Source organism: Oxyura jamaicensis, chromosome 3 (genome assembly GCF_011077185.1).
Source record: "Oxyura jamaicensis isolate SHBP4307 breed ruddy duck chromosome 3, BPBGC_Ojam_1.0, whole genome shotgun sequence".
NCBI lineage: Eukaryota > Metazoa > Chordata > Aves > Anseriformes > Anatidae > Oxyura > Oxyura jamaicensis.
In genome coordinates this window covers 41,871,717-41,897,177 of record NC_048895.1, presented here as the reverse complement: position 1 = coordinate 41,897,177, position 25,461 = coordinate 41,871,717, and the positions used below count along the sequence as shown (strand labels likewise).

At 39.5% G+C, this 25,461-nt stretch overlaps 1 protein-coding gene across 1 annotated transcript; it reads left to right on the top strand.

The window, feature by feature from the left end:
* The first annotated feature begins 198 nt into the window (after nt 1-198).
* TSNAX (translin associated factor X) lies at nt 199-21,320 on the top strand. Its single transcript, XM_035320380.1, has 6 exons — nt 199-292; nt 1,254-1,361; nt 3,335-3,449; nt 5,044-5,174; nt 18,209-18,336; nt 19,507-21,320. Exons 1-6 carry the CDS (start codon nt 277-279, stop codon nt 19,879-19,881), a joined length of 873 nt encoding a protein of 290 aa, XP_035176271.1. The 5' UTR covers nt 199-276; the 3' UTR covers nt 19,882-21,320.
* Nucleotides 21,321-25,461: the final 4,141 nt, after the last annotated feature.

The window sequence follows — 25,461 nt, the reverse complement described above, 5'->3', positions numbered from 1 at the left end:
CGGCCTTTCCCGCACGCAGAGCGGCTGCCCGCAGGAGCCTGATCAAAAACACGTCCCAGCGTGCGCTCCCCTCCATCTCACCCCCTCCAAGCCCCACTCTGCCTCCCCCTCCACGCCTCACCTCACCACCTCGCCTCCCTCTCGGAGGACACCAGCCAGCGAGCTCCGGGATGGCGACTTTCCGTCAGGCTCTGGCGGGGACGCCTCCCCCCCGGGCCTAGCGGGGCACAGGAGCGGGGCGCCGGGTGGCGCGGCCTGCGCGGCGGCAGCAGCGGGATGAGCGGCAAGGAAGGTAACTTTGTAACTTTTAAGGGGCTTCCTTTTGGTTTCCTTTTAGTGAATAGGGAGAACTCCGCGCATTAAAAGAGGTGTGATGGTGTGCAGGAGTTTGCCAGGTTTTGGCCGCTGCTAGGAGCACAGGTTACAGCTGTCACGGTGATAACGAGGGAGGAATGGCTGAAATGCTGATGGCTCAGCGCTAGGCGAAGGAACGGCAAAAGGAGGAAGCGGCAAAAAGCGCCCGTCAGTAGTAAAGGGCAATCCCCTAGAGGCGGGCTTTGAGTGAGGGGTTGAAAAGGGAGCCTGGGGCAGGTGTATAAAAGGCCAGTCAAAGGGAACAGCTGTAGCAGGGTGGAAAGAGAAGAAACTTTCAAATGGGCGGAGTGTAAGGACCTAAAATGCTGCTCCACAGGAGATAAAAGCTTGGATGTCTGTATAATAGTAGTCTACTTCATTCCTTAAGTACTCTGCTGCTTACTGAAGACCAATAACATAAACTACAGTTAGTTATTGTACAATAAATTACTGCTACCTGTAGTGATTTTAATGACTTCTGTTAAGCTCTGTATCTAAAATATTTTTATTTATTTATTTATTTATTTATTTATTTTTAAAAAAGAGATGTAATCCTGTAGGCTCTTGTTCACCCTGTAGGCCATTGTTCATACAAGAATTTCCATGCAGCTGTTTCCTTACAGAAAGGAAACATGAAAGGCTATGAACGTCTTATGAAAAAGGAGTTAAAATCCTGGTGTGCTCATCCACTGAAATTGGTATTAGTTTTTCTAGTTTTCACTACGAATGTGGTGGAACAAGTAATATGGTAACGTGAAGGTGACATCAGCTGGTAATAGGGGGTTACCTCACTTATCTGTAAAATATGGATAGAATCATAAATGCTCTGAAGACAGCATTCTGAGGTTATTTATCTACTGGCAAAACTATTTTAATTCCTTTTTTTCTCCTATTAATAGGATCGGGTGGGTTCAGAAAACGAAAGCATGACAATTTCCTGCATGGTCAAAAAAAGGAGGAAAAAGAGAATGTTAATCCGTCTTCACCTTTGATGACATCTTTTAAATGTAAGTAAGAATTTGGAAAGCCAGTTTGTCAAAATGTGTGTTGTGGAATTTGCTGTGAATTACCTATTTAGTGTTGGAATAAGCCAACTTTCTTGGTGTGGGGGGTGGAGATTTGAAACTAGTTGGACTCCTGCTTTGTTCATTTAGAGCTTGGTGTTTTGGTTTCTATGTAATTAAGTCTCGAGTGGGATTTGGCATGGCTGCACCTGACTCATGACTTGCTTCCTTTTTCATCTTACCTCCTGTTCCCCCTGCCCACCCTGCTTGTGCTGAACTTGATGCTAAGTAAGCTGCAGAAGTGTCCAGGCAGACAAAAGGTGCTGGGGCGCTTTGGTGGCAGATGATTAATTTTGACCCCTGATTTTTTATTTTGAATAACATACATACACTTGCACTCTAAATTGAGCAGAGTACTTTCAACTTCAGTTTTTCACCCTCAAATGTAACAATTTTTCTTGACGTGCTATTCATTTGAATACAAAACAACCCTTGTTTTCTTTCTCTCCCATGAGATCCTGTCGGTGGTTCGTTAATTTCACAACAGAGTAAGGGGCGCAGTTTATCCTGACTTTTCAAAGATCCACACTATGTATTCCTCTAGTGCTTATAAGCCCTGGAGTGATGGAATATTTCTTGATGATAATTCAGTGGTGGACTTAACTCTCAGAATTTGGTGGAGACACACCAGTCAAGCATATGAAAGATTTAAAGATCAGTAGGAACATTTATGGCTCCTCTTAGTGTTCTAGAGGAAGATGGGGGAGAGAAACTAACAACAACAAAAAAAGGGAATCCAGTTTTTTTGTCAAGGCAATGAGAAGTACAGGTTTTTAGCTTCATCTAAACTTTGCTTATCTGTGAACTGCTACATTTTTCTAAAGGATAGTCACTTGGTAGACCCTTTAAAAAAAAGTAATCTCAGTGTATTTTCTACCATCTTCTTGCACAGACACTTTAACACATCAGACAGCTGCGCAGGATATGTTTAAATTCTTTTAAGTATCCATTAACAGTTTATTTAGTGGAAGAATAGCCTATAAAATGTTAATGTTATATGTGAAACATAATTACTCATTCATTACTCATTCTACATAAGAAAAGTAGATATGCATCCTGTCTTCTCTCTTTGTCTTCATTCTAGTTAGGCAGAGAGAATTTACAGCAGTAAGTTACAAATCTTTTTAATAATGTAAATATCTTGCTTTGCTACTTCTAGTTCTTAAGGATGTTAAAATAGTTGGCTTTCAGCCAAGTCTCGTTTTGACATAAAATATAAGCTTTCTTTTGTATTCTGTGCATTTTTAACAGTGTACGTGCTTTTGTGTGTGTGTTTTTTGCTCTTTAGAAAACAGTGAGTCTTGTTTTCTAATGACTGTAGGGTTTTATTTCTGAATTTTCTTCTTGTATTTAGGTGAAAAGCTGTGTCAGTTTTCTGAACGGCACTATTGCAGAATAGATTTTACTAGTTAAAACAAGTATTTTTACTTAGAATGCTTTGGGCTGCTTAAAGCATCATCACAGTTGGTGTGTATTTAAACTTAACTTACTAAACAGAAGTAGTGTTACTAATGAATTTTGCTATTCAAAACTGAAGTTTCATAGACATTTAGTTGTCTAAAGATACGTGTCGATCCCTCAAAGAGGCTTTAAAGAGCCAGAAATCAGAGCTAGGTTCCTGCGTGCTTATGAGTGTTCTGTTTGGCACATTCCTGTACGATGGGACTTGCTGTATTTTGTTCAGAAATGGTTTTGTGCCTTTGCTGTGTGGTGAGCTCCCGAGATGTGCAGGCAGCTGTTGCACAGCAGCTCCGGCAGGCAGGGGGCAATGGTGGTCTCCACAGCACTGCCCATGCTGTGAAAAGGCTGGTGGGGCTGAGGCCCCCAGCAGTTACTGTGGCACATGATCTCTGCTTTTTCCCCTACACTGTATGCTGTGCTAACCGTGCTTGTTTCTGTCATCGTTGACTCCGCAGCGTTTCAGCTGGAGCTTGACACCAGGCATGATAAATACGAACGGCTTGTGAAGCTCAGTCGTGATATAACTATTGAAAGCAAAAGAACGATATTTCTGCTCCACAGGTTTACCAGGTGAGTCACACAGAGTGAAGGTGTTCACAGAAACCTAGAAGCTGCCTTTCATTGTGTTCTCTGTATTTGTCATGAATAGCTGCAGTGTTTCCTTGAGAAAGATTTAATTAATTTCCCATAAACATCCTTTAGGGTGGATATGAGGTAACAAACACTTCAGCTAGAGAATTAATAGATGCTGCTTCAGGTTTTGTAGTTGGTTTTACTGAAGTATTAAACAGGATCAAAGCAGTAGAGGAAAACAGCAGATGAGAGCTTTCCAGCTTCCAGCAAGCTGGGAGAGAAGAGTGTGCACCCTCCCTTCAGGTTAGTTGCCTCTGCTGCTACTTCCCTATTTTCGTTTTTGCAACCCCAGCCTAGGTCATCAATGTAAAGAGGAGGCAGCCTGGGTTTTTTACTTGACTACATTCTACAACCTAAGAGGCTTGTGTGTGAGGTTTTGAGCTTCTGTATATTTTGTGTCCTTATGAACCTTCAAGCAATTGTTGAGAGCCACGGAGAAAATAGAAAACAGGACAATGTGGAGCTTTGCATAGCCTGTTGTATAGAATGTTTACTTGTCCTACGTGTAGCTGCTATCACAGATCTCCCTGTCCCTTCTCCTGGATTTATTTTTTCTTTCTTACCAGCACACTTCTGCTGTAGTAGCAGCTATTTATAGGTACTGTAGTAGTAACAGTTATAAATAGAGATTAGGAAGTTGCCTTTCTAACTTGGTATTCTGCAAAGAGCTGTTATGATAATTCTAGTAACTGCTACAGCCTTGATTGTAAATACCCCCACTGCAGGGGCCAGGTATGCTGGGAACTGGTACAAAAAGAACAACAGAATTCCCCTTTACTCTGAATTTTAGATACCTGCTTAAGATATTTGTGTTTTGAGGAGAGTGGAAGTTTCCCATGCTGCTATTTTTATTTCCCACTGCTTTGCTTTTAGCCATTAATGTGGCTTTACTTTCAGAAATCTGTTTGCTTTTAAACGTTTCCTTGAGACCAGTCTATATGTAGTCCCCAAATAGACTGTGCACCTAATATAGCACATAGATTATTTGGGGTTTGGGGAGAGGTGATTTAAAAGGAAATCAGATAAACTAAACTAAATGCCAAGTACATATTGATTGTAAATCAGATATTTCAGTTCTTTCATAATAACATAGGTCATAATTACTTTTTAAAACTTCGTAAGTATGTCATGTGTGCTCTGTAATATATTACAAAATGCTGATGTTTTTTAGAGAGGTTAATGAACTTCTGCAAATGCTGCTCACTTTCTGGAATACTTTTTTGAGGCCTTTGCAAGTGTTTCTTATTGTTCTCTCTTCAACAATTGTTACAGTTATTATCTGGAATAAATATTATGCTGCCAGAACTAGGTTTGGCTGGTCAATTATTTTCACTGTATCAATCTGCAAAATCTTCCTTTTGGAATCTACAATAGATGTTAAACTGCTTCTTATTCCACTACGTTTTTTTTTTTTTTTTTTTTTTCTTGAAGTCATTGAATATGTATTAGTAAATGAAAATCTGTAACTTCTTTTTAACTGTTTGGTCATATTCTGAAAGCAGCTCTTTCAGTTTCTGCTTTATGATTGCAGTGCTCCCAATGGGGAAGAAATACTAAATGAATCTGAAGTCAAGTTAGATGCTGTCAGACGAAAGATTAAGCAGGTTGCACAAGAACTGATTGGAGAAGACATGTATCAGTTCCACAGAGCTATCTCTCCAGGTAAATTATTTTAAAATAGGGAAAATATTCTATTTTGTATTAAACTCAGTTTCTTACCTAACAGTGGTTCCTCTTCATGCTGCAGGTTTGAATTTAGCACATGTCTATAGTTACAAATCAGGACTGAGATTTGTCTTCGCAGTTAGCTCTGGTACTGGGGAGGCTGTTGTCCTACAGTCCTGTTAGCATTGCGGTTAAACAAGAATTTGTTGCAGCTGGAAAACTTTGGACCTTGACCTAAACTAAAGCTGGGAGCAGTTCTAACAAATGTACTTGCTGGTCCTCTGTGACTTGGAGGAGGATGTGCAACATGCTCATTTACCTGAGCTGAAAAGGGTGTAACTTGGGGGGGTGGGGTGTGCGTGTGTGTGACTAACCTGTGAAATTACTCCATTGTGAATCGATGAAGTTAATAACTTAAAATCCCTAATGAGCATTTTTCTCTTCTGAAGACTTGGAATATGCCTCTGTCTAGGTGCTACAAGCATTAAATGACAGTTTATACTGTCTTTACTAACATCCTTGAGATGCTAAGTACCAGTGCTTTCATCACTTTTGCTGACAAATGACATTTCTTTGCTACTGAATCTGATTTTAAAATTCTTTTGCTTTGTTTGTGGCAACATAAGAGTAAAATCTGTAACTGCTTCTTTGATAGCTTTATAGCATGATCAAGACATCTTGCATTTACCGATCTTATTTTAGACATTTTGGAATCCTGTATATCTTTTCTTGTTCAGGCAAGACTTTTTCATTTGAGGAGAACTGAAGATATGCCCCGATTTAGTTGTTTAAAAATTTACTTCTATAAACCAGAGGAAATACATCTATGGAGAGAGAGAAGTATTTTACAAGACAAATAGTGCCCAAGTTAACTTTTACTTATCTATGTGAACTTAAGTTTGTGTAAGAGTGAGTCAGCTCTTAAGTGAACATTCAGTTTGGCACTTCAGATACAGAACAAGTTTGCTGTGCTAGTTTTCAATGACTCTAATTCACTTCCACAGCCGCTTCTGGTGCGTTGGGTTGTTCGGATTAAATATGAGTAATTACTCTTAAAAGAGCCACTTACAACCTGTGTGAATCTTGCTGCTATTTATTCCTTAATACTGTAAAGAAATAGATGATTCAAAACTCTGAAAGTACAAGCGACCTCAAATGGTGATTAATGCTAGTTCAAGTGCTTGAATTTTCATTTTAAGTTCTGTTTATAAAAGCTGAGAATCCTTTCACTCAGTTTTATGAAGGCAATTTTTGAAAGCTTTTTTTAAGACCTGTAAACTTGCCTGAAAAACCAGTGAAGATCGTAGTCCCCTGTGGCTTATGTATTATTCTTGGCTATCTGTATAATAGCAACATTTGAGGTGTGCTACTTCACAGATCTTTGTAAGACCTCATGGTACAAGCTATCACCATGTGGGCAGAATTGTTACGGGGTAACCAGTTACCATGCTCAGTTGCTTCAGGTGAGTTTCTTAGTATGGGGCTTCCCATGGGTAAATTCAGAGATAACACCTACCTTTGTTTTTACTGAGGGGAATCTTGCCTGGAATTAGCTGTCATTAATCTCAATGTAACTGACTATACCTAAAGAGCAGACATATGGAAACTTTTGTTAACTTCTACGTGTACTCATGTCCTATAATGTAAGGGAACAAACCTTGCTTCCAGATTTCTTCTCTGATTAAAACAAAATTGGTTTTAATTATTAAAAAATACATCCTTGCCAACCTGAAATGTTAGCTTTGTATGAAAGGTATATAAATTTAGGCCAGAAATAACTTGGGAAAAAAAAAAGGAACAGAAACTTCTTGTTAATTTCTTTAAGTTTGCTTTGTTTAGTAAATACTCATATACAGTTAGCTACACTAATTTTCCTTCATAATTGATTTCTGACTTACATAAATCGGTTAATATCAAAATGGAATGAAATAAGCTCTTCACAAAACAACTGAAAACATTCTATGAGGCACAAAATCAGCATTTCTAAAACTTCTCACCAATGTTTTAAATATGAGCTCTTAATATGTGTATGTTTCTTAAAATGGTAAAGATACATCTGACCACTGTAGAATGGGCCAAATTATGATAGACCTCTGCTGCACGTGTATAACGTCTTAGTGCCTCAATGGCTGCAAAGCTTTTATATATTCAGTGCATCCCCAACACTTGCATACGACTTGTAGAGGAGTGAGATTGTCATCGGATTAAAGGATTTTCTTTTTACAGTTTTAAGACATTGAAAGATAATGAATCTGACTGAGTTATCTAGGTTTAAAAAAAAAACGGGGGGGGGGGCAAGAGGTATTGGTATACTAAATAATAAGGTGGAGTAGAAGTAGGCTTTGCTTTCCGTCTTTTCTTTTGATCAGGTCTGCGAACAAATGCCTGAACTTCACAGTTCTGTGGTCTGAACTAAAAATCATAAATATGCAGCCCTGCATTGCATTTCTCCAGCCACTGTAGGTTGCAGTGGGATTGCTTGGAGTGAGAAATGGAAATAGCTGTACTTTCACCTTTCTCCTCTGTTTAGGTAACATGAGCCAGTGGCCTGTCTGTGGAATCTCCTCAGGTGTATAATACTGCCTGGCTCAGAGGTCTCCCAGTTGTTTCTGCAATTAGGTAGTTCTTGCCTCATTAAGAAGGCTACATAAAATCTGACTGAAATATAGTCGTCTTCATTTAGTTTCTGTAAGACATCCACGGTGTCTCCTTCATTTCCAGCTCTGGCTGGTGTCCATCATGCATGCTTTATAAGGGCGAATGTTAAAATATGTGTGTGCCACTGAGAAGGCAGGGAATGCTTTTAGGCATCATTTAAATGAGCTTATGTGTATGACAGGTATGCAATGCAATCTTTTAGCCTGAGCTTTGCTCTCACCTTGTTCGTTGAATCCTCCACTCTTCAGTTAGTCGTATGGAAGGAAAAAAAAAGGGACGTGCAGGCTTAAAGACTTGTAGATCTTGACAGAGCTGATGCTAGGATCAAGGAGGTGACAGAGATGTGAAGATGCTGTCTGTCTGCATTATGAAGTTGAGATAGAAAACCTAGAGACATGAAGAATGAAGGGACAGTTAGATAAAGAAAAACAGTGAAAGCAAATGTTTACGATCTGTATGATCTGTAAATGAAAACAATGGTAAGAATTAAGAATGCTGCTTTTGGTTTTGTTTTTAAATCTAATGTGTTTTTAATTGTTGCCTTTGCTTTTTTCACAGTGGAAACAGTTTGCATGCCTTTCTGAATACAAAACTAGGAAAGGTGCTAGATCTATTGTCCTCATGCATTTCCTAGAGCTGTAAATTTTGGCTTTCACCTAGTTTTCTATTCTGATTTTGTGTTTTAAAGAAATTCTGGAGAACTAGTTAAAAGTTAAACTTTTTTTTCTTCAAAAAAGAATAAAGAAACGCCTACGTCCCATATCACAAAAGCAGCATGTCCAATTAACCTCAAACTTCCTAAAAATATTCTCCTTTGTCTTGAAACCAAACATGAAACATCCTCCTGTTCCCCACCCTACATCTCTCAGAAAGAGTAAAAGGGATCAAAACTGGGCTTATAATGGAAACTGCTGTAGCAGCCTGAACTGGGGAGTCATAAGTGTCTGCATAATAAAGCTGCCTAATACATATTTTATTCAGTATAATAATTGCTAGCCTATAAATAGAACAGTACTATGAGTATAATGCTTGGGAATATTGTTTGCCACTTGTAATTGTTGAATGCTTTTTTTGGGGTTACTCCAAGCAGTTGTTCTTTTGACTTGAAGATAAAACAATTCTGGCAGAGCACTAAAGGAGTTTCATGCTTTCCCTCATTAAGAATAGTGCTAATGGCACGCAGGACGTTTCCCCAAAGGACACTTGCATGAGCTCAAACACTGAGTATAGCACTAATTGAACAACAACAAAAACTGATGACTGTTTTCTACACGTTTCTTAACAGTACAGATTGTCCCAGGGGATGATTAAACAAGCAAACAAAGAGATACTGAAATAATGAAGTCTTTTTTTAATGTGGAGCTCTTCATTTGTTCTGGTAGAAATGTTCAGCTTTGTTGATATTTTTAAAGCTTTACTATTTGTAATATAGAATTCCTGCTCCTTTGCCCCACTTCGCAGTGTATACCTTATATATCCTGTGAGGAAACGTGTACTGTTGCTTTAAAATTCTTGTGGGGTGCTGTGCAAGAAAAGGGCTGAGAATGTTTTTTATGAATTTATGAAGTGAAGGGAGGAAACTTTTCAGGATTATATATATAAACTCTTAAAATATTCACGTAAAATGTCAGTAGGAGACAGGAAAAAAAAGTATAAGCCTTAAAGACAAGAAAGAGTATGCCCTGTGACATTTTAGGGTTTATGCAACTATTCTAAGTACTTATAAAACTAAATTTATTCTGTATAATGCAAAGCTTGCCTAAAGCAGAGGGGAGTGAAGAGATGTGTGATAGGTTGGTGTGTGGGGATGAATGGGGCATCTTTCTAACATGGTTTGTTAAACAGTCTCCAGCTGATTGAAGCTTTACTCATTTTTTTGTCCCATAACAATACAGGATAGGGTGTGTGTGTGAGAATAATAAGGCTGTTGAGGCATTAAACTGTTTTCTGTATGGCAATTTGACTGAGAAAGCTTTTTAGCAGTAATAATTTAAGCTGCGCGTTGCTGTTTATACAATGAGGTCATTAGATCCTGCTAGGAGCAGCATAGGTGTGGTGTTATCTGCACAGCTGGTAGCAGTGCATAAGACCTGGTGTGGAACGAGGAACCCATATTTCTTTTGGGGCTTCCTCACTAACGCAGCATAGGGTGGTGATAATGTGTAATGAGAACGTTGCTGGCCGACCTTGCTGTTTGCTGTGTGTCTGTGCTAGCAGGAATCGTGAATGTGGTGGTTTGCACAGAGCAGCTCATTAGCTCTTTATCATGTCTGCACTTGCTCCGAATAGGATTAGATGATGAGGCTGTAAAATGTCAGCACCTTGTCAAAGCTATTGCTCTGTGACTGCTTCTGCCCATGATGGTGCGGGAAATTCTGTGCAAAAGTTCAGCACTGATGCAGTCTAGCTCATAATTTATCTTGTGCAGGCACTATTGGTGTTCTCAGAGAATGATATAATGTCACTTATTTTTGTCTCCTGTCTTGCCCCATCTAAGGTCACTTCAGGAGTCTAATTATACAGCGACAAATTGCATTGTTGGATTGGACAAAGTCGGTTTAGTCTGCATGGATGAAAAGGAAATAGTTTAGTTGTGCTAGAGGACCATATTTTAATTTCATTATGTAGTACCGCCAGACACGATGCTGTAAGAAATAATTTGGAGATGGGCGAGGTCTGTCCAAGTAGGCCAGATTTAGATGTCCTAATCACTTGTGTAAGTACTATTGTTCTTCTGGTATTGTAAAAGGGATTCTGCTTAGAACACAAACTAAACGAACAATCCACGTGATGATTTCTGTGTTACCTGGTCTTTTGTTCTTACCTTTTTCACTCACAAGATAGAAAGAACATCTTGTACTTCAGCTACCCTAGCTACCTTTTCCTATATATGTATTTCTAAAATAAAATCAAGGTTAAGAACAGTTCTGTACATCAGAAACAGTAGAACTCTTTTTGCTCTTACAGTTTAAAAACTGTGATAAAATGGGTGATGTACAAAGGAAAAGCTTTACTGCATCAAGAAGGGTGTCGTGGATTGGAAATATCTCACCCAGGAAAAAAAACACCTAAAACATGAAAGGAAAGCTGTCCATGAAGGAAGCAATCAGCTTTCTGCAAGATGGTGGGAAAACATAATAACACAGGAACAGGATGTAGCTGAAGAATTAAAGTTCATCTCTTTGCTGTTGTGGGTGAGAGGTAAAATGCCAGAAATGGAAACAAAGTTTCCTGATTATACTGAAAAATTAACGGAATTTGCAGTGAAGAAGCCAATATTTATCGCATATAATTTTGTTAATTCTTCTGTTTGCTTTCTTTCTTTCTCCATTGCTCTGATGTTCTTGCACTGCCAAGTGTGCCAACAAACTGTCAGACTGATTTTCTTCACCCTGCAAGTTGCTTGTTTGAAACTTGCTATCTTCGTATTGTTGCATTGTACTGCCCTTTGTTTATTTCTGTCTCATGCCTTTCTGCTAGGTTCTTCCAAGGAAGGTAAACACTCAGCAATTGCAGAGCCTCTCACTTCTTATGTTCTGCTGCAGGATTTGTATGTCCATTCACAAAAACTTAAACCTGAGAAAATGAATGTGGGTTGAGACCCGACCAAACACAGCATGCTCTGTGTGAGCACTGGTCAGTAGCTGGTCCCTAGAGGAGCTGTTGGCTTCAGCGTACTCCTTAAATTCGGCAGTGGTCATTGAGGGCAGCATAAGAGCAGCTACATACATTCTCCTAAAGATGTGTGCTGTGGATGGGGTCAGATTGTCACTTCCTAGTTCTAACATAAGATCGAACTGTCCTGAAGTTCTGCAGCACTATTACAGGAAATACTGCTGTTGTTCACATGACAGTCTGAAACCAGTGACACTGTCCTTTAATTTAGTTTCATAGTTAGCAAATGGAGGAGTCCTTGTGCTCTGACTCAGGAGTTTTTTTAGACACTTCCAGCTGTTAACATCAGTCACTCACAGATCAGAGCTCTCCAGCCTTTACAGGAACTGAGTGCTGGTGGAGAATTAGGGAGGATTAGAGAAAAATGCATGCCCCTTTTTATGTTTAAAATCACAGAAGAATGTGCCTTAGAGAAGCTCCATGACAGGAAACAGCCAGTATAGCACATCATGATTAGGTTTCTGTTTTACAGTCATATGGTGAGAAATAGGGGTTGGTGGCTCATGATGTGCCTTTTTTGTCATCTCCACTGATCTTTATTTATGAGAATATGTGGCTACCATTAGTACTTCTGATCAGGTTAGATTAGTTGGGACTTTCACACAGAAAAAGTGTTGTCTTGAGGAGGACTTCTCACTGGGTTTGAACTGAGAAAGCTATGTAGGTAGGTGCTCTTTGATCATTGAGCATACTGGCTGACTCAGAGCTTCCTTTCTTTGGTATCTTAACAGTTGCCCTCAAGGCTGTTGCTAGTGTAAAATTTGCCATCCAACTGAATGACTTTTAAAAAACTGGATATCAGTTCTCAGAGGAACTGGAGGTAGTCAAAGATCAGGAAGACTACTTGTCACAGGAATTTATATATATTTAAGAATTCATGTAGAGCATTGGCTCATCTCCAGAATTTTTCACTTTTTCTTTTTTTTTGAAAAAAACAACAAACCAACCAACCAAAAAAAAAACCTCAAGAACAAAACATTCTGTTAAAAAGTAACTATGGTACATCCCTTGGTTCTTCAAGTAGAATCAAAATAAAAGGTTGTCAACTTTTCATCCACAATGAGTCATCTACGAGAAAACTAGCATTTATCATATGTACACATGTTTCTAATAACAATAACAAAAAAGACTCAAATTGTTCTCTGTAATGAGAGAATAAAATATTCTCTGCAGGGTATTTGTGCCTGTTTGAGAAATGATTTAACTCACAGGCACCCGTGCCTATTTAACAGTGAGCCTGTATTTGTTTATTCAGTTACTTGGGAAAAAAAATGAATCTTGGGTTTTCTTTTCCCTAACTTTGGTGTGTATTCAACTTTAAGCAAAGTACAAACAGTCCTAACACTTAAGCATCTGAAATGCAACACTTCAATGCATGCAGATAGAAGGGAACAGACCCTCAGGGTGGTCATGGATGTGTCAAGTAGCAAGTGACTAATCGATAAAACATTGGGCTTAGTGAGAGAAACTTGCATCAATTTAGTTATCGATTTAAAAGTAAACCAGTTTAGGCAGATCACCACCAGATTTAATATACATTCTTACTTTAGTTACATTCTATTAGTAATCAATTTAAGGTAGTACAAAATATATTTCTCTATCAAGCTTCTCTGTTTGCACGGATTGCCAAAGTGATTTCAAAACTGGATTGTTAAAATGGAGCAGTTTGTTTATGCCAATATGGATTTAACTGTGTTTTGCTCTTTCCCAGATCCTTTTAAAATTCAAGGACTGTGTGTATGTAGGTATACCTGTCATAGTGACTCGGGTTTTGAAGTATTACTCAGTGAATAGAAATAGCAGTTATTATTCAGATTTGTAACCTTTTATGGACATCTGCTCTTGTGCTTTTATTTGTATTTGTTAGTTATTCCCATTGTATAAAATCTTCCTGAGTGGAATTATAATTCTTCTAAGCCTTTTTCACAACAGGATGTCTATGTCGTGAGCCTCTCAGAGGATAGCTGCCTTCATACTCTTTCTGTATGCTGTTATAAAATTAACCTTTGACTTCACACTCACAGTCAACTAAGCAGCTGTTAGATTGTTTCACAGCCGCAGTTTTAGTGTAATTACTTCAGTTTTTACCACTTGTGCGTGGAAAGAGAACTGTGAATCCAGGGAATTGTTGCCAAAGCTGCAGACAAATTGAAATGACTGAGGTGTGAATTATCACTCTCATCTTAATAGGATGCTAACTTTAAAGCATAATGATTTAATTTGTGTATAAATACTTTTAAACTTATTGCTTGTACTTATTGATATACTTGATTAATTATTTACTTATTTTATTAATTGATCAACAGGCTTGTAGCAGTGGGTTCTTTAAATCTACCATCTTCCCCATGGTCTTTAGAGTTGAGTAATAAAGGCTTTCAGTTTAACTTTTTTTTTTTTTTCTCAGTTTGGGATTTCCACAAGAATGTGACTTCTTTTTTCCTTTTTTCCTTTCCTTTTTAAGAGAGGATAACCTGGCAGCTTAAATGTGATAAGGTAGAATTTGTGACTGTTTTGATTTTGGAATGAATTTGCAATTAGGTAATTTCATGTGACTCTCCTCATGAATAATGTACCTCACCCATCATACTGTGATGCCGGAAGAAAATAGTTGTAATTAACTGTATATTTTCCTACCGTCTTTCTTTTGGCTGCTTTTGGCCTGTGATTCATGTATGGTTTAGTGGAGGAGCAGCGGAAGATAACACAGGCTATCATCTGCTTGCTTCCTATCCATCAGCAGAGACTGCCAGTATGAATAAAAAATGTTAACTTCAAGAACTGAGAGGCATTAAATCCATTTTAACCCATTTTTAACTGTGGAACTGGTGCTTAAATGAGAATCACAAAATCGTTGAGGTTGAAAGGGACTTCCAGAGATCATCTAGTCCAACCCCCCTGCTCAAGCAGGGTCACCTTGAGCATGTTGTACAGGATGGCATCCAGGTGGGCTTTGAATGTCTCCAAGGAAGGAGACTCCACAGCCTCTCTGGGCAGCTTGTTTGGTGCTCTGTCACCTGAACTGTAAAGTTCGTTTTCATATGGTGACAAAACCTCCTGTGGTTCAATTTATACCCAGTACCCCTTGTCCTGTCACAGGCCACCACTGAGAGCTTGGCCCCATCCACTTTACATTGTCCCCTTAGGTATTTATAGAGGTTGGTAAGATCCCCTCTCAGTCTCCTCTTCTCTAGGCTAAACAGGTCCAGCTCACTTAGTCTTTCCTCATAGGACAGATGCTCTAATCCCTTAATCATCTCAAGGAAAAATGAGTAAGTTAAATGTTAGGAGGAAACTCTCACCTCTTGTCTGACCTGTCATTCTAAGTTAAAATTTCACTGCATACAGGCATATATCTCAGCTGGGATTAGATTCTGTTCACCCTTACTTCACTCCTCCAGTTATGGAATTCCTTACCCATTTTTAAAGTAGAACTATATTTTCTTACCCCTTACACATTAATTTGACTCTTGGATTGAGTGATCTGATGACTTGAGTTTTTGAAAGAATCCTGATTTCTTGCTAGTACAGTACTGAGTTTCTTAGATTACTTAACTGGTCTTTCCCAGAGTTTGTATATGCAGACAAGGGTAAATATCTAGAATATCAGATGATTCAGATGGAAAAAAAAAAATGCACAAATTTTCAGGCACAAAATCTTCTCCATTATAGGTAGGTGCTCAGAAGATACCTCAATGTAACTTTACAATTCTCATGTAAAAAATATAATAAATATAATAAAGCTGTGTGACTGCTGCTTGTCACTAGTACAAGCTATTTGTGTAAATGTAGTAAAATACCAAAATATTGAAGTGTTCTGTTACCTTACATTTGTAATATTAAGAAATGCTAGTGGGAATAATACATAACTTTGTGTGTGTGTGTGTATACTAGGAAAAAAAATGCATAAAAGTAGCCTTACAAACTATTCTATTACTGGCAACTCAATCTGTAAAGAAGCCAACTTTGGAATAAATCCAAAATGAGCACAAGGGGAAGGTATTGTTGGATGGTGTAGTGAAATGGGATGGGGTTTTTCACCTTGGGGATTATTTGCTGAAATTAGCGGATGTCCTTCCGTTAAGCTAAAACGTACCATGTTTAAACATCCTTCTACCTGCACATGAAAACACCTTATTTCAAGGCCTGGGGTCATTAGGAAGTTACGTTGTAGCTATGTCTGGAAGAAGGGCTTAAAATACTAATATTTTTTCAGGGAGATCATTACCAGTCTGTAATAGTAACGATGTCAAATAAAGTTTTGTAAGGCTTGCTTATAAATACTGGGAGGTAGATCTGCTGATTGTGAAAGGTGAAAGCAAACAACAACCAATAATGCGTGCGTAAGTTTCATATGGTGGCATTAGACAGGAGTGAGGAGAATAGTGGATCAAGGCAGATTGGATGGGAAGAGAGAAGGCAAAAAATGCAGGTATATGTATGTCTATATGAATATATAAGAAATGAAATGAAAAGGAGGAGCCAAACACCCCGGAAAAAGACAAGATATATGTGGAGGAGTTAAAGTGGAATGAGTTAAAGATGGGAGTTAGCAATGCTTGAAAACATATCAAAAAGTTTGAGAGCTGATTTTGATCTCTTCGAGATCTTGGGTAAATGCAAAGATGATTCTCCATAGCTGATAATCTTCTCCATGGCTGGCAGAGAGATTCTCACAGATGATGTCATGGTAAGTGCTGCAGTATCTGGTAGCTCATAGCCTATCCATAGGAAAAGCCAAAATATCAGAATGAATTACTGGTCGTGTTATCAGCAGGGTAAGTCAGGAGAAGAATGGGTGATGAATCTACCTCTCTGCAACTTTTGAAGTTATTAATCTTAGAATAACTGATACTGAATAGCTTTTCTCCAGTATTCTTCTATGACTTGTGCTCAGAATGCTTGTCCTGAATTCAGCTGATGAAATTACTGCATCAATTTGCTCTTACAGCTCCCTGTGTACAAGAAATGGTTGTAGTGGGATCTTCTCATTTGGGAACAGCAGTGTTGAGTGTGGCTCTGGTTGGTAGTTCTGCTTTTCCCACTGCTGCTGTACAGAAGCATAAAGGGAGTATACTGAATTGCATCCACTCACATATTTAAAAAGAAAAAATGCAGGTCATTCAGCATGCTTCTGTGATTGTAATGTAAAAGGCGTACAATCACACTTTCCCTTGAGGTCTCCTCCAGTTTTCCTGGGTGTTTCCACTTTCCTCTTTTATTCAAGTTGATGTTCCCTTCTTTTCGATTCGGACTTTTTCTTTGATCCAGATGAAGAATCAGTTATCTGCTTCCTGATTATCTCCATAGGCTGAGATCCTGGCCCTGTAGTGGTCAGCTGGGCTTTTTATTGTTATTCTAATGGAACCAGGATTCTACTTCTGGTACCCTTGGGTACCTCCATGCTGGCAAAGCTATTGTCTAAGCCTAGCCTTCCTGTAGCATGATAAAGCAGTGTCACCTCTCTGCTTCTCTCAAAGTGAAACTATACCCTTAAAATTGTTTGGAATTGTCCTTCTGCTAAGATCTGTCACGTTACAGTCTGTTCCTTTAACTTCCTCTTTTGGCTCTCTCTCTGTCCCTAGGTCAGATACACATGTATTGTTTTTGTCTTCAAAACTTTTTAGCTTCATCCTGCCATGGCTGTTTGCTCCAGGTTTATTTCTGCTTTTTTTTTTTTTTCCACCAACAGTGCCAACATCAATTTTCTGCACATGAACTTTTCCCGCATGCTTCCCCCAAATCTGCCCTGTGCACATAAGGAAAAATTGACAGAACCTGTGAAATCACTGCCTGAACATTCAAGCTCTTTCATAGATCTCACCTGTTCTGTAATGCATACTGAAAATCACCATCTGTCATGTAGGTAGTGAGAGGCAATTGTGACAGGTGGCTGCAGATGGCATATAAAGCTGGTACAAGGTATATTTGTTATCCTATCTTTTATTTCCTTGCCAGTACACCTTTTGTTCCTCCTGCATGCCTTATTTTTAGAGCGTAAGTTCTTCTGGACAGAGCTGTTACTCCTCTTGCTGAACATCACAGCATTGTCTGTTTTTTTTTTTTTTGTTTGTTTGTTTGTTTTTTTTTGTCTTTGAGTTATTTCTAACAACATATGCTTTGTCCTGAACGTGAAGGTCACCTATCCTGCATGTTTTAAGGAGCTTATTCACTAATTCCTACAAAATAAAGAAGTGGGAAATTAATTTTAAAACAAGTATTCACTGTTGCTAATAACATGAGTTAAAGAAAAATTTTCTTTACTTATTTTTCTTGTAAATAAGCTGGCTTGCCTTTGACTTACTTGCAATCTCTCTGCACTGTGTCCTGTGCCTGTGACCGTGAAACAGTAATTTGCACTCTCCATCATACAAATGTTGTATTTTACAAGCTTCGCTATGGGGAGCTGCTGTTCAGTATGATTCTGAGAGTAACATGATGCTTTGTACTGATATTACCGAAGGATTTGAATGAAAAGTTTACTTGGAGTAAAAACTTGAAGATGTTTATCTGCTGTGCTTTTGATCTGATGTTTGCACTTCAAAAGTGCGCTGTGTTAAATAATGATTCAGTGTTATTTCTGGAGTGTGTTCTCTTTCTGCTAGTAACCTTGAAGTAGTCTTACTTAAAAGATTTCTGAAAAAAATTAAGGATGGATCATGGCTGTAAAGTTTGGATCATTAATTATGCTGTTTTTGCAGGACTTCAAGAGTATGTTGAGGCAGCTTCATTTCAGTATTTTATTAAAACGCGATCTTTAATTAGTGTGGAAGAGATCAATAAACAACTAATATTTACAGCGGAAGACAAGGAAGAAACAACAAACACGGTAAAAGTTTTTCTTTTCTCATGTGACAAATACCTTTCAGAAATGGTTAATGTGATGACTAGGCTCAGCCACATTTTTGGCATCTGATTAAATAAGGCTAGTGAGTGGAACAGAATTAGATACACATGAGGGCTTTGACTCGCTTATTCAAAACTTATTTAGTTTAGTAGTAAACTAAATCAGTGGGATACAAGTTTATTCATTTCACGTCCCCTTTATTTAGGGCAAATTGAACACCTGATAGGGAGAACCATCCAGGATAGCAAAATACTAAGAAATAAGCGTAGAAGAGGGATTTTTAGTGGCCAAACACAGTGCTTTGTTTCCTTCTTAATTCTCTGGGTAACATATTTGCAAATAGGCCAGGTTTTTAGCTTATGTTTTCTTGTTCATACCAGTAGAGGTACAGTTGTTTTCACAAATTGTGAACTTGTTAACTTCTGTACACACACTGCAGACCAGATGGGTGAATTTGAGTGGATGTTACACTGTGGGAGCAGAGGAACAGAAACAAACATATGTTATCTCCTATCCACCACTATTTTGGAAATAAAAAGTATTGGAAACTTGGAAAACAAACTTGTCACTCTGTGATGACTTTTCTTCATGAAATATATATTTAGATACTTCAGTGAATTTGGTTGATATAAAATAGATCTGAGAGAACTATATCTATCATCTTCTTCTAGAAAATGTTTTGAAATTCAAGATGCTATTACAAAATGATATGACTTATTTTTGTAATACAGACTCTCTTCTTGATTCTTAATTGCTTTGGTAGCTTTGGACAGGCTATTCAATGAAAATTTAAATCTATTAGGCTGAGATCTGAGCAAAAAAAAAAGGCATATGTAAATAAATATAGGTACAAAGATGCATTTACTCTGCAAATAAAGGTGGTAGAAGCGTGGTGTGTTTATCATGCTTGTCAGAATGGAAATCTTAAATGGAGAGGATAATTTCATACCTTACAGCATGCTGGAGGGTGGTTAGTAAGTGGCACTTCTAAAATCAGACTGAGTGGAAGTAACATACAACTTCATTTTCCAGAATGTTTGTAATTACCATTGCTTTACAGTTGCATTAGATAAACTAGTGTATATTTGAACCATTTTACACTGCTTTTTTGCCTACTTGTCTTTACTGGACTTTGTTCTGATCTATCCTCAGACCTCCAGTTCCCAGGATAAGCAACCACACACTTGGAGCCTGAAGGTAACACCTGTAGATTACCTGCTGGGAGTGGCTGATCTAACTGGAGAGCTGATGCGACTGTGCATCAGCAGTGTTGGAAATGGTGACATTGACACACCTTTTGAACTGAGCCAGTTCTTACGTCAGATCTATGATGGTTTTACTTTTATTGGCAACACTGGACCTTATGAAGTATCGAAGAAGCTGTATACCTTGAAACAAAGTCTGGCAAAAGTAGAGAATGCCTGCTACACTTTAAAAGTACGGGGATCTGAAATCCCAAAGCACATGCTGGCTGATGTGTTCTCCTCCAAAACAGAATTGATTGACCAAGAGGAAGGTCTGTCTTAAAATAAGGAGACTATCACAGCCCAGAAGGGGAGAGGACTTGCATAGAGAAAGCTTATTAGTTACGGTTTGTGGGGTTTTGACTCCCAAAGCTTTCTAGTTAGAGACGTTTTTAGTTTTATCTATGAGAAGGTTGTTTGCAATAGTAATTTGTAACCAAAAATACTTTTTATGATGTGTAAGAGAACAAATGTTTGACTTTGTCCTCTCAGCATGGAATTTCCTGTATTGCTCCATTGTATCTCCTTTCAGAATGACCAAATGTTCCACAGTGGTCTGCACCAGTGGCTGTCAGTTGTGTGAGTCACCTGAAGCTGGTGTGGTCACTACAATCAGTTTCCAGCAGCCGCAGCAGTGAAAAAAAAGGTTAGGTACTGGCTATTCAGCATTATCCATAGGTTTCTGCTGAGCCCTGTTTTCTGAGTTATTTGGTTTCTATCCTCAATATATAAAAAACACACGTATGTATGTGTAAGTTCATCCCTTGACTTGAAGCTGAGGTGGTCTCAGAGGTGCCATGTAACATAAGTTTTCTCTGATTAACGCTTTTAAGCATGAAACTGAAGTGAAGTGAACTTTTCACTAGTTGGTAATTAAGCTAATTACAGCCAGGTAAATATTATCTTGCACTCATTATTCTGTGGCTCTGTTTAAATTGAGCTCTGTTTCAGTTACACAGGTTCTTTAGGTATTTTGATATGCACTAGAAAATCCATTAAAAATTGTGGAATTTATTTATTTACATTTTCTGTAACACCTTCTAATGCAGAATCTGCCACCTTTGTAGACAAAAGCAGAACACCTGCCAAGTATTCTTAACATGCATAATCTGGTGTTAGGGTAAGCACTTCTTGGTCAAAACAACTGTGGTGCTAGAAGTCTGTTCTCTGTTGTTTGTGCTGCCCTGAGGACCTCCAGTGGGGTTGAGCTGGTATAAATGAACAAGGGCTAGCCAAGCTTTAAATATCTGTTAGCAGGAACTATATCATGTGCATGTTCCTATGGAAAGGAAATTGCAGACAGAAATAAGGCAGACATTCTGACTTCCACGTTTATCTTTGAGGTGGGTATGTCACTATTGGCAGAAAATCAGGGCTTTCTGCCGGTGTCTGAAGTTATGGAAGTCTGATAATGTACGTTATGCTAAAGGAAAGCAGATAAAACAACATGATCTTTAGACTCCAGGAAATAGGCCTCCCAACTGCAATTGAAAATACTGCATGTTTTTTATTTCCACTTCCATATGCTGTGATACTGCCAATATTTTTCCCATGAGCGTGTCCTGAGTAGCTTGGATCATCTGATATATGGACAGAAATGGGTAAATACATTTCTGTCACATTTTTCCATTGTTTCCATATAAAGCAATATGTGGTGGGTTTAAAAAGGAGTGTTTTTTTCCTATTGTTTATTACTTTTTTTACAATAAATTCTGAAAAGCAGTCACTGCCTGTGTGTTGGTTCTTTTGCCTGTCAGTCCTAGTAGTAAATAAAGATGCGAGTTTCCCACTGATGTGTTTTCTAATAACAATTTTTTTTTCAGTGAAGTCTAAAAAGTAGCTAGGTTTGAAACTTTGTGTAATCCTCTTGCATTTAATTTTTTTTTCATTTTCTTTCTTTTTCTTTTTTTTTTTGAAATTCATGGGATTCAGTTGACAAAACAAGTTTATCCCTGGAATAAATCTGCAATGGTACCCACATTTTTTCCTCGTTTTTCCTTTTTTTTTTTTTTTTCCTGATGGGAGGAAGGGAAAGAAAGGAGAACACCTATTGATAAGGAATGCTTTTTTTTTGAATGCATCTAGTATTTTAGTTGAAGCGGGTAAGAGAATAGTGCTGTCTTTTAGCACAGCTAGATTTGCTTCAAGTAATTGCATATTAGGAGGATGTGTGTGAAGTGAAAGCCTATGGTTATTAGAGGTATTGTGTGATATTAAACAGTCCTAGCAGCTATCGGGCAGAAATTGAACTTTTTCATGGCACACTTTGAAAAGGGATGGGATGAGTGACATTCTAGAGCCTCTGTAGCCACGAAATGAGCAAACAGTGGCTGCTGCTTTAGTAACTATTGCTTTTGTACAGTCATTCATTATTTTAAAAACACATATATGAGAAGTATTTTTTTCTAGCAGACTTTTAAGTCGAGGGTCCTTCAGAAAGTACTCTTTGATTATAACGATTCTGAAATCTGAATTTTCTGTAAGCCCAAAATAAACTTCTTAATGGCAGACATGATTTCTAAACTTCTTCAGGCTGCCTATTTGTAATCAAAGCTGTGAATAATTTCTAATGGGGAGCAAAGTGTATGTGTGGTGTATTAGAACACCAGCACAGATGGGAAATAGCTAATGGCCTGCAAACCTCCTGCTCAAGGAAATATTTTCCCCCCAAAACAATTACATTGTAGCTATTTGAAAAGTGACAGACATTTATCAGCAAAACAAGCTGCTAAACAAGCAATGGCAGTTTTCCCATTTCTTATCCCATTACTCTGTGGAGCTATTGATATGCTTGGTCTGGGGCCAGAACAGGGCTACGTCATAGCAGATGTTTCATGAGGGCAGCTCTGTGTGCTAAAAATCATCTGCTTTTTTAAAGCCTCCTTTCTCAGAAATGATTTTTCTTTGTGGGTTGACTTTTGTCCCGGCTATTAATTTGCAGTGAGGAAAATCAGCCCAACCACATTTAGCTTTCCAGAACTGCCAGTGAAGTTATGTAAGAGAAACTTCCTGTTGACAGGACACGTGTGTCTGTGTAGTCCTACTTGCTTGGGTTTTCAGTGTGTTTATCCAAAATAAAAATTAAAAAAAAAATAGAATAGACCCTCTGTAATATATAACATGATAGGTGCCTTTGGACCAGATTCTGGCACTGCCCTCAAAGAGTTTCTAATTTAAGAGCAGACGAGGGGGTAGCCAAGACAAACAAAAGGAAGATGGTAGAGGGAGATGAAGTGAAAGGGGGAGGATGGGATTTTTACCAGAAGACTGTGTGGGATAGGAACTTGGTTTACCACTTCCCATTCTGGAAAGGGAACTTTTCAAAGCTTTGGAAAGTCTCAAGTGTGACAGTAAAGGGTTAGTTGTGAAGGGCGAAGGCAGTACAGGAGCAAAATGGAAGGAAGTGAGGTAGAGACAAAGGGGGGAAGAGTGGCAAGGAGTGGGAGAGTGTGGAGGAAGAGCAGGATGAGCTGTGGGACAGAGGGTACGTATGTGAGTAGGGTGGACTTGGGGAGGACATGGGACAGGAAGACAGCCTTGCGAGAATTTGGAAACAACGCTTTGAAATGGAGTGACTCAGCTATAAAAGAGACTTGGAGTAAACCATTGTAACTGAATTTTAAATGACCACAAGGTTCCCAAAGCATCTATCTTCTGGGGTAATAAATAAGGGGAACTTGGTTTTTGAAGCTGCTGAGAACCAACAGGTCCTGCATTGAGCAGGGATTGTGGGCTCTCAGCTGTGCTGACACAAATCAACCAGAAGCTCTTCGTTCCCATACCACCCCATTTCCCACGCGTGTTACCTTCTCTCCCGTATCAGTAGGCACAATCCTTGATGTGTGAACTGCCAGCATATGCAACTGTTGGATTCAAGGTTAGAAATATCCTGTACCATAAAGGAATGCTTACGGTGACCAATTACGGTGACCCTTTGTATGCTGTTTGCATGTCCATTTCGCTGTCGTTGCTGCTTCAACCCCATCTGTTTCTTTCCTATCTTTACTTATTCTTCTTAGGTTGTACAGTTCTGTTGAGCCATTGCCCATGTCCATCCCATGGTTCGGTCCTTTTTGCATCTAGCTGGCATCGTGAGGTAAACCATCTCCGTGCAGGAAGAGGAGTCTGTTGGTTTCCTAGGTAGGTTGGTTTACTTGCACCTCCAAATTCGAAAGCAGCACTCTGCCTGGGAGGGGAGAGAGGTCTGGTAATCACTGTTAGAAGGCCCGTAGCGAATGTCCTATAGCAGCCATGGCACTGTGCCTCAGGATGGATGGGTGAGCAGATCTCATGGTGCCTTTGCAGATGAGCAAACCTTAGTTCTTTTGAGGTCTGCAATAATCACAAGCCATGGTAAATTGTCTACAAACATGAAAGAAACTTCTCCAATTCTGAGGAAGGTTGTCTTTGAGGAGTATAATTTCCTACCAATTCTACCTCCCTTTACCTGACTCATTATCCCTTGGAAAGGCCAGTTGGCAGGGTGTAGCAGAAGACGCTTGCCTATGACTTCTGGAGCCAGTTGGTGCCTCCCTGAGCACAGGCCAGAGGCACGGTGATGGCTCTTCTCTCGGCTCCTCTCCCAGCTCCTCTCATGGCTCCTCTCACAGCTCCTCCCATGGGCCTGCAGCTGGCTCTGGTGTTTCTCCTGAGCTCCCAGCCCCCCTGCTGGATTTCGCAGGCCAGTGACAAGTGGGTTCATCCACTTTTATCCTGCTGTTGTTTTCATTCAGATGTTTACTCCTCCCAAAGAAAGGGGCTGTTGTGTAGGCTCTGCTCCTCCGCTGCCACATCATGCCGGATGACCTCCTGAGCCCATCATCAGATCCTGCTCCTTGGCTCCTGGTACAGTGCAGGTTTCATGGGATATCACCTATTTTTGGGCACTTCTCCCACAGCTCTGTGCTTTCCTGCAGGTTCGTGAGTCCCTTTTAATCCAGAAGGGTCCTACCACTTCCATTTAGTTATTTCTCAAGGTCCTCTCCTGTCATGGCTTTAGGAAAAAATAGCTGACAAAATTGACCATGCATAAGTGGATCTGGAAATAGCCCATGTTTTGTTGAAATGAACTTCTGCATGCTTGGGGACAGGAACCAGAGGGGTGAAGGATGCCTTTGTGTTTCAGTGCCCTTGGTGTTTCAGTGTCATGGGAATGCTGTTAAGCACTGACAGATTTAGGAGTGTTGAGGGGTGTGTGGGGTTCTCTCCTCAAAGCTGGTGGTAGGTAGGTCTTGGTTTGCATACCTCACACCTAAAGGGGAATATGACAGACAGGAGATGCCAAAGCTGTGAGAAAAATGGTGTAAGAGGAAGCAGTGTAAGGCCGTACAGCGAATTGGTCAGGAGCCTGGAATTGGGTTCAGCTCTTTCAGCTTCCATCCCACCTCTCACCGCTGCTAATCTAAGCTCTTGCTGCACTCGGAGCCAGGCAGCACAAGGCACAGCTCTGGTCCTTTTATGGGACTGAACTGCAAAGGTTGCTTACGTGCGGTTCTGTCATGTGCAAAGCACGCACAACGTCCCGCAGGCAGACAACTGCCTCACAAGCACTCACGCTGAACTTACAGCCAGCTTTAATAAACTCCTCTCATGTGTTATTTTCTTGGTGGAACCTCTTTTCCTAGCAGTTTCCTTGTTTATCAAGCTGCCCCTGCACCTCCGGACCCCGGGCACGGCACCTTGCCTCCTGCTCCCTGCAGCACAAGGGAAAGCCATGGCTGGGGCCCAGCGCCAGGCCTTGGGCACCTGCTGACATCTCGTGGTGCAAAGCATTCCCGCTTTGTTGTTCCAGACCTTTTTTCCTGCATTTTCATCTCAGCATTTACCTTGGTTTATTAGCTACTTAGACAGGTATACTCTTCCT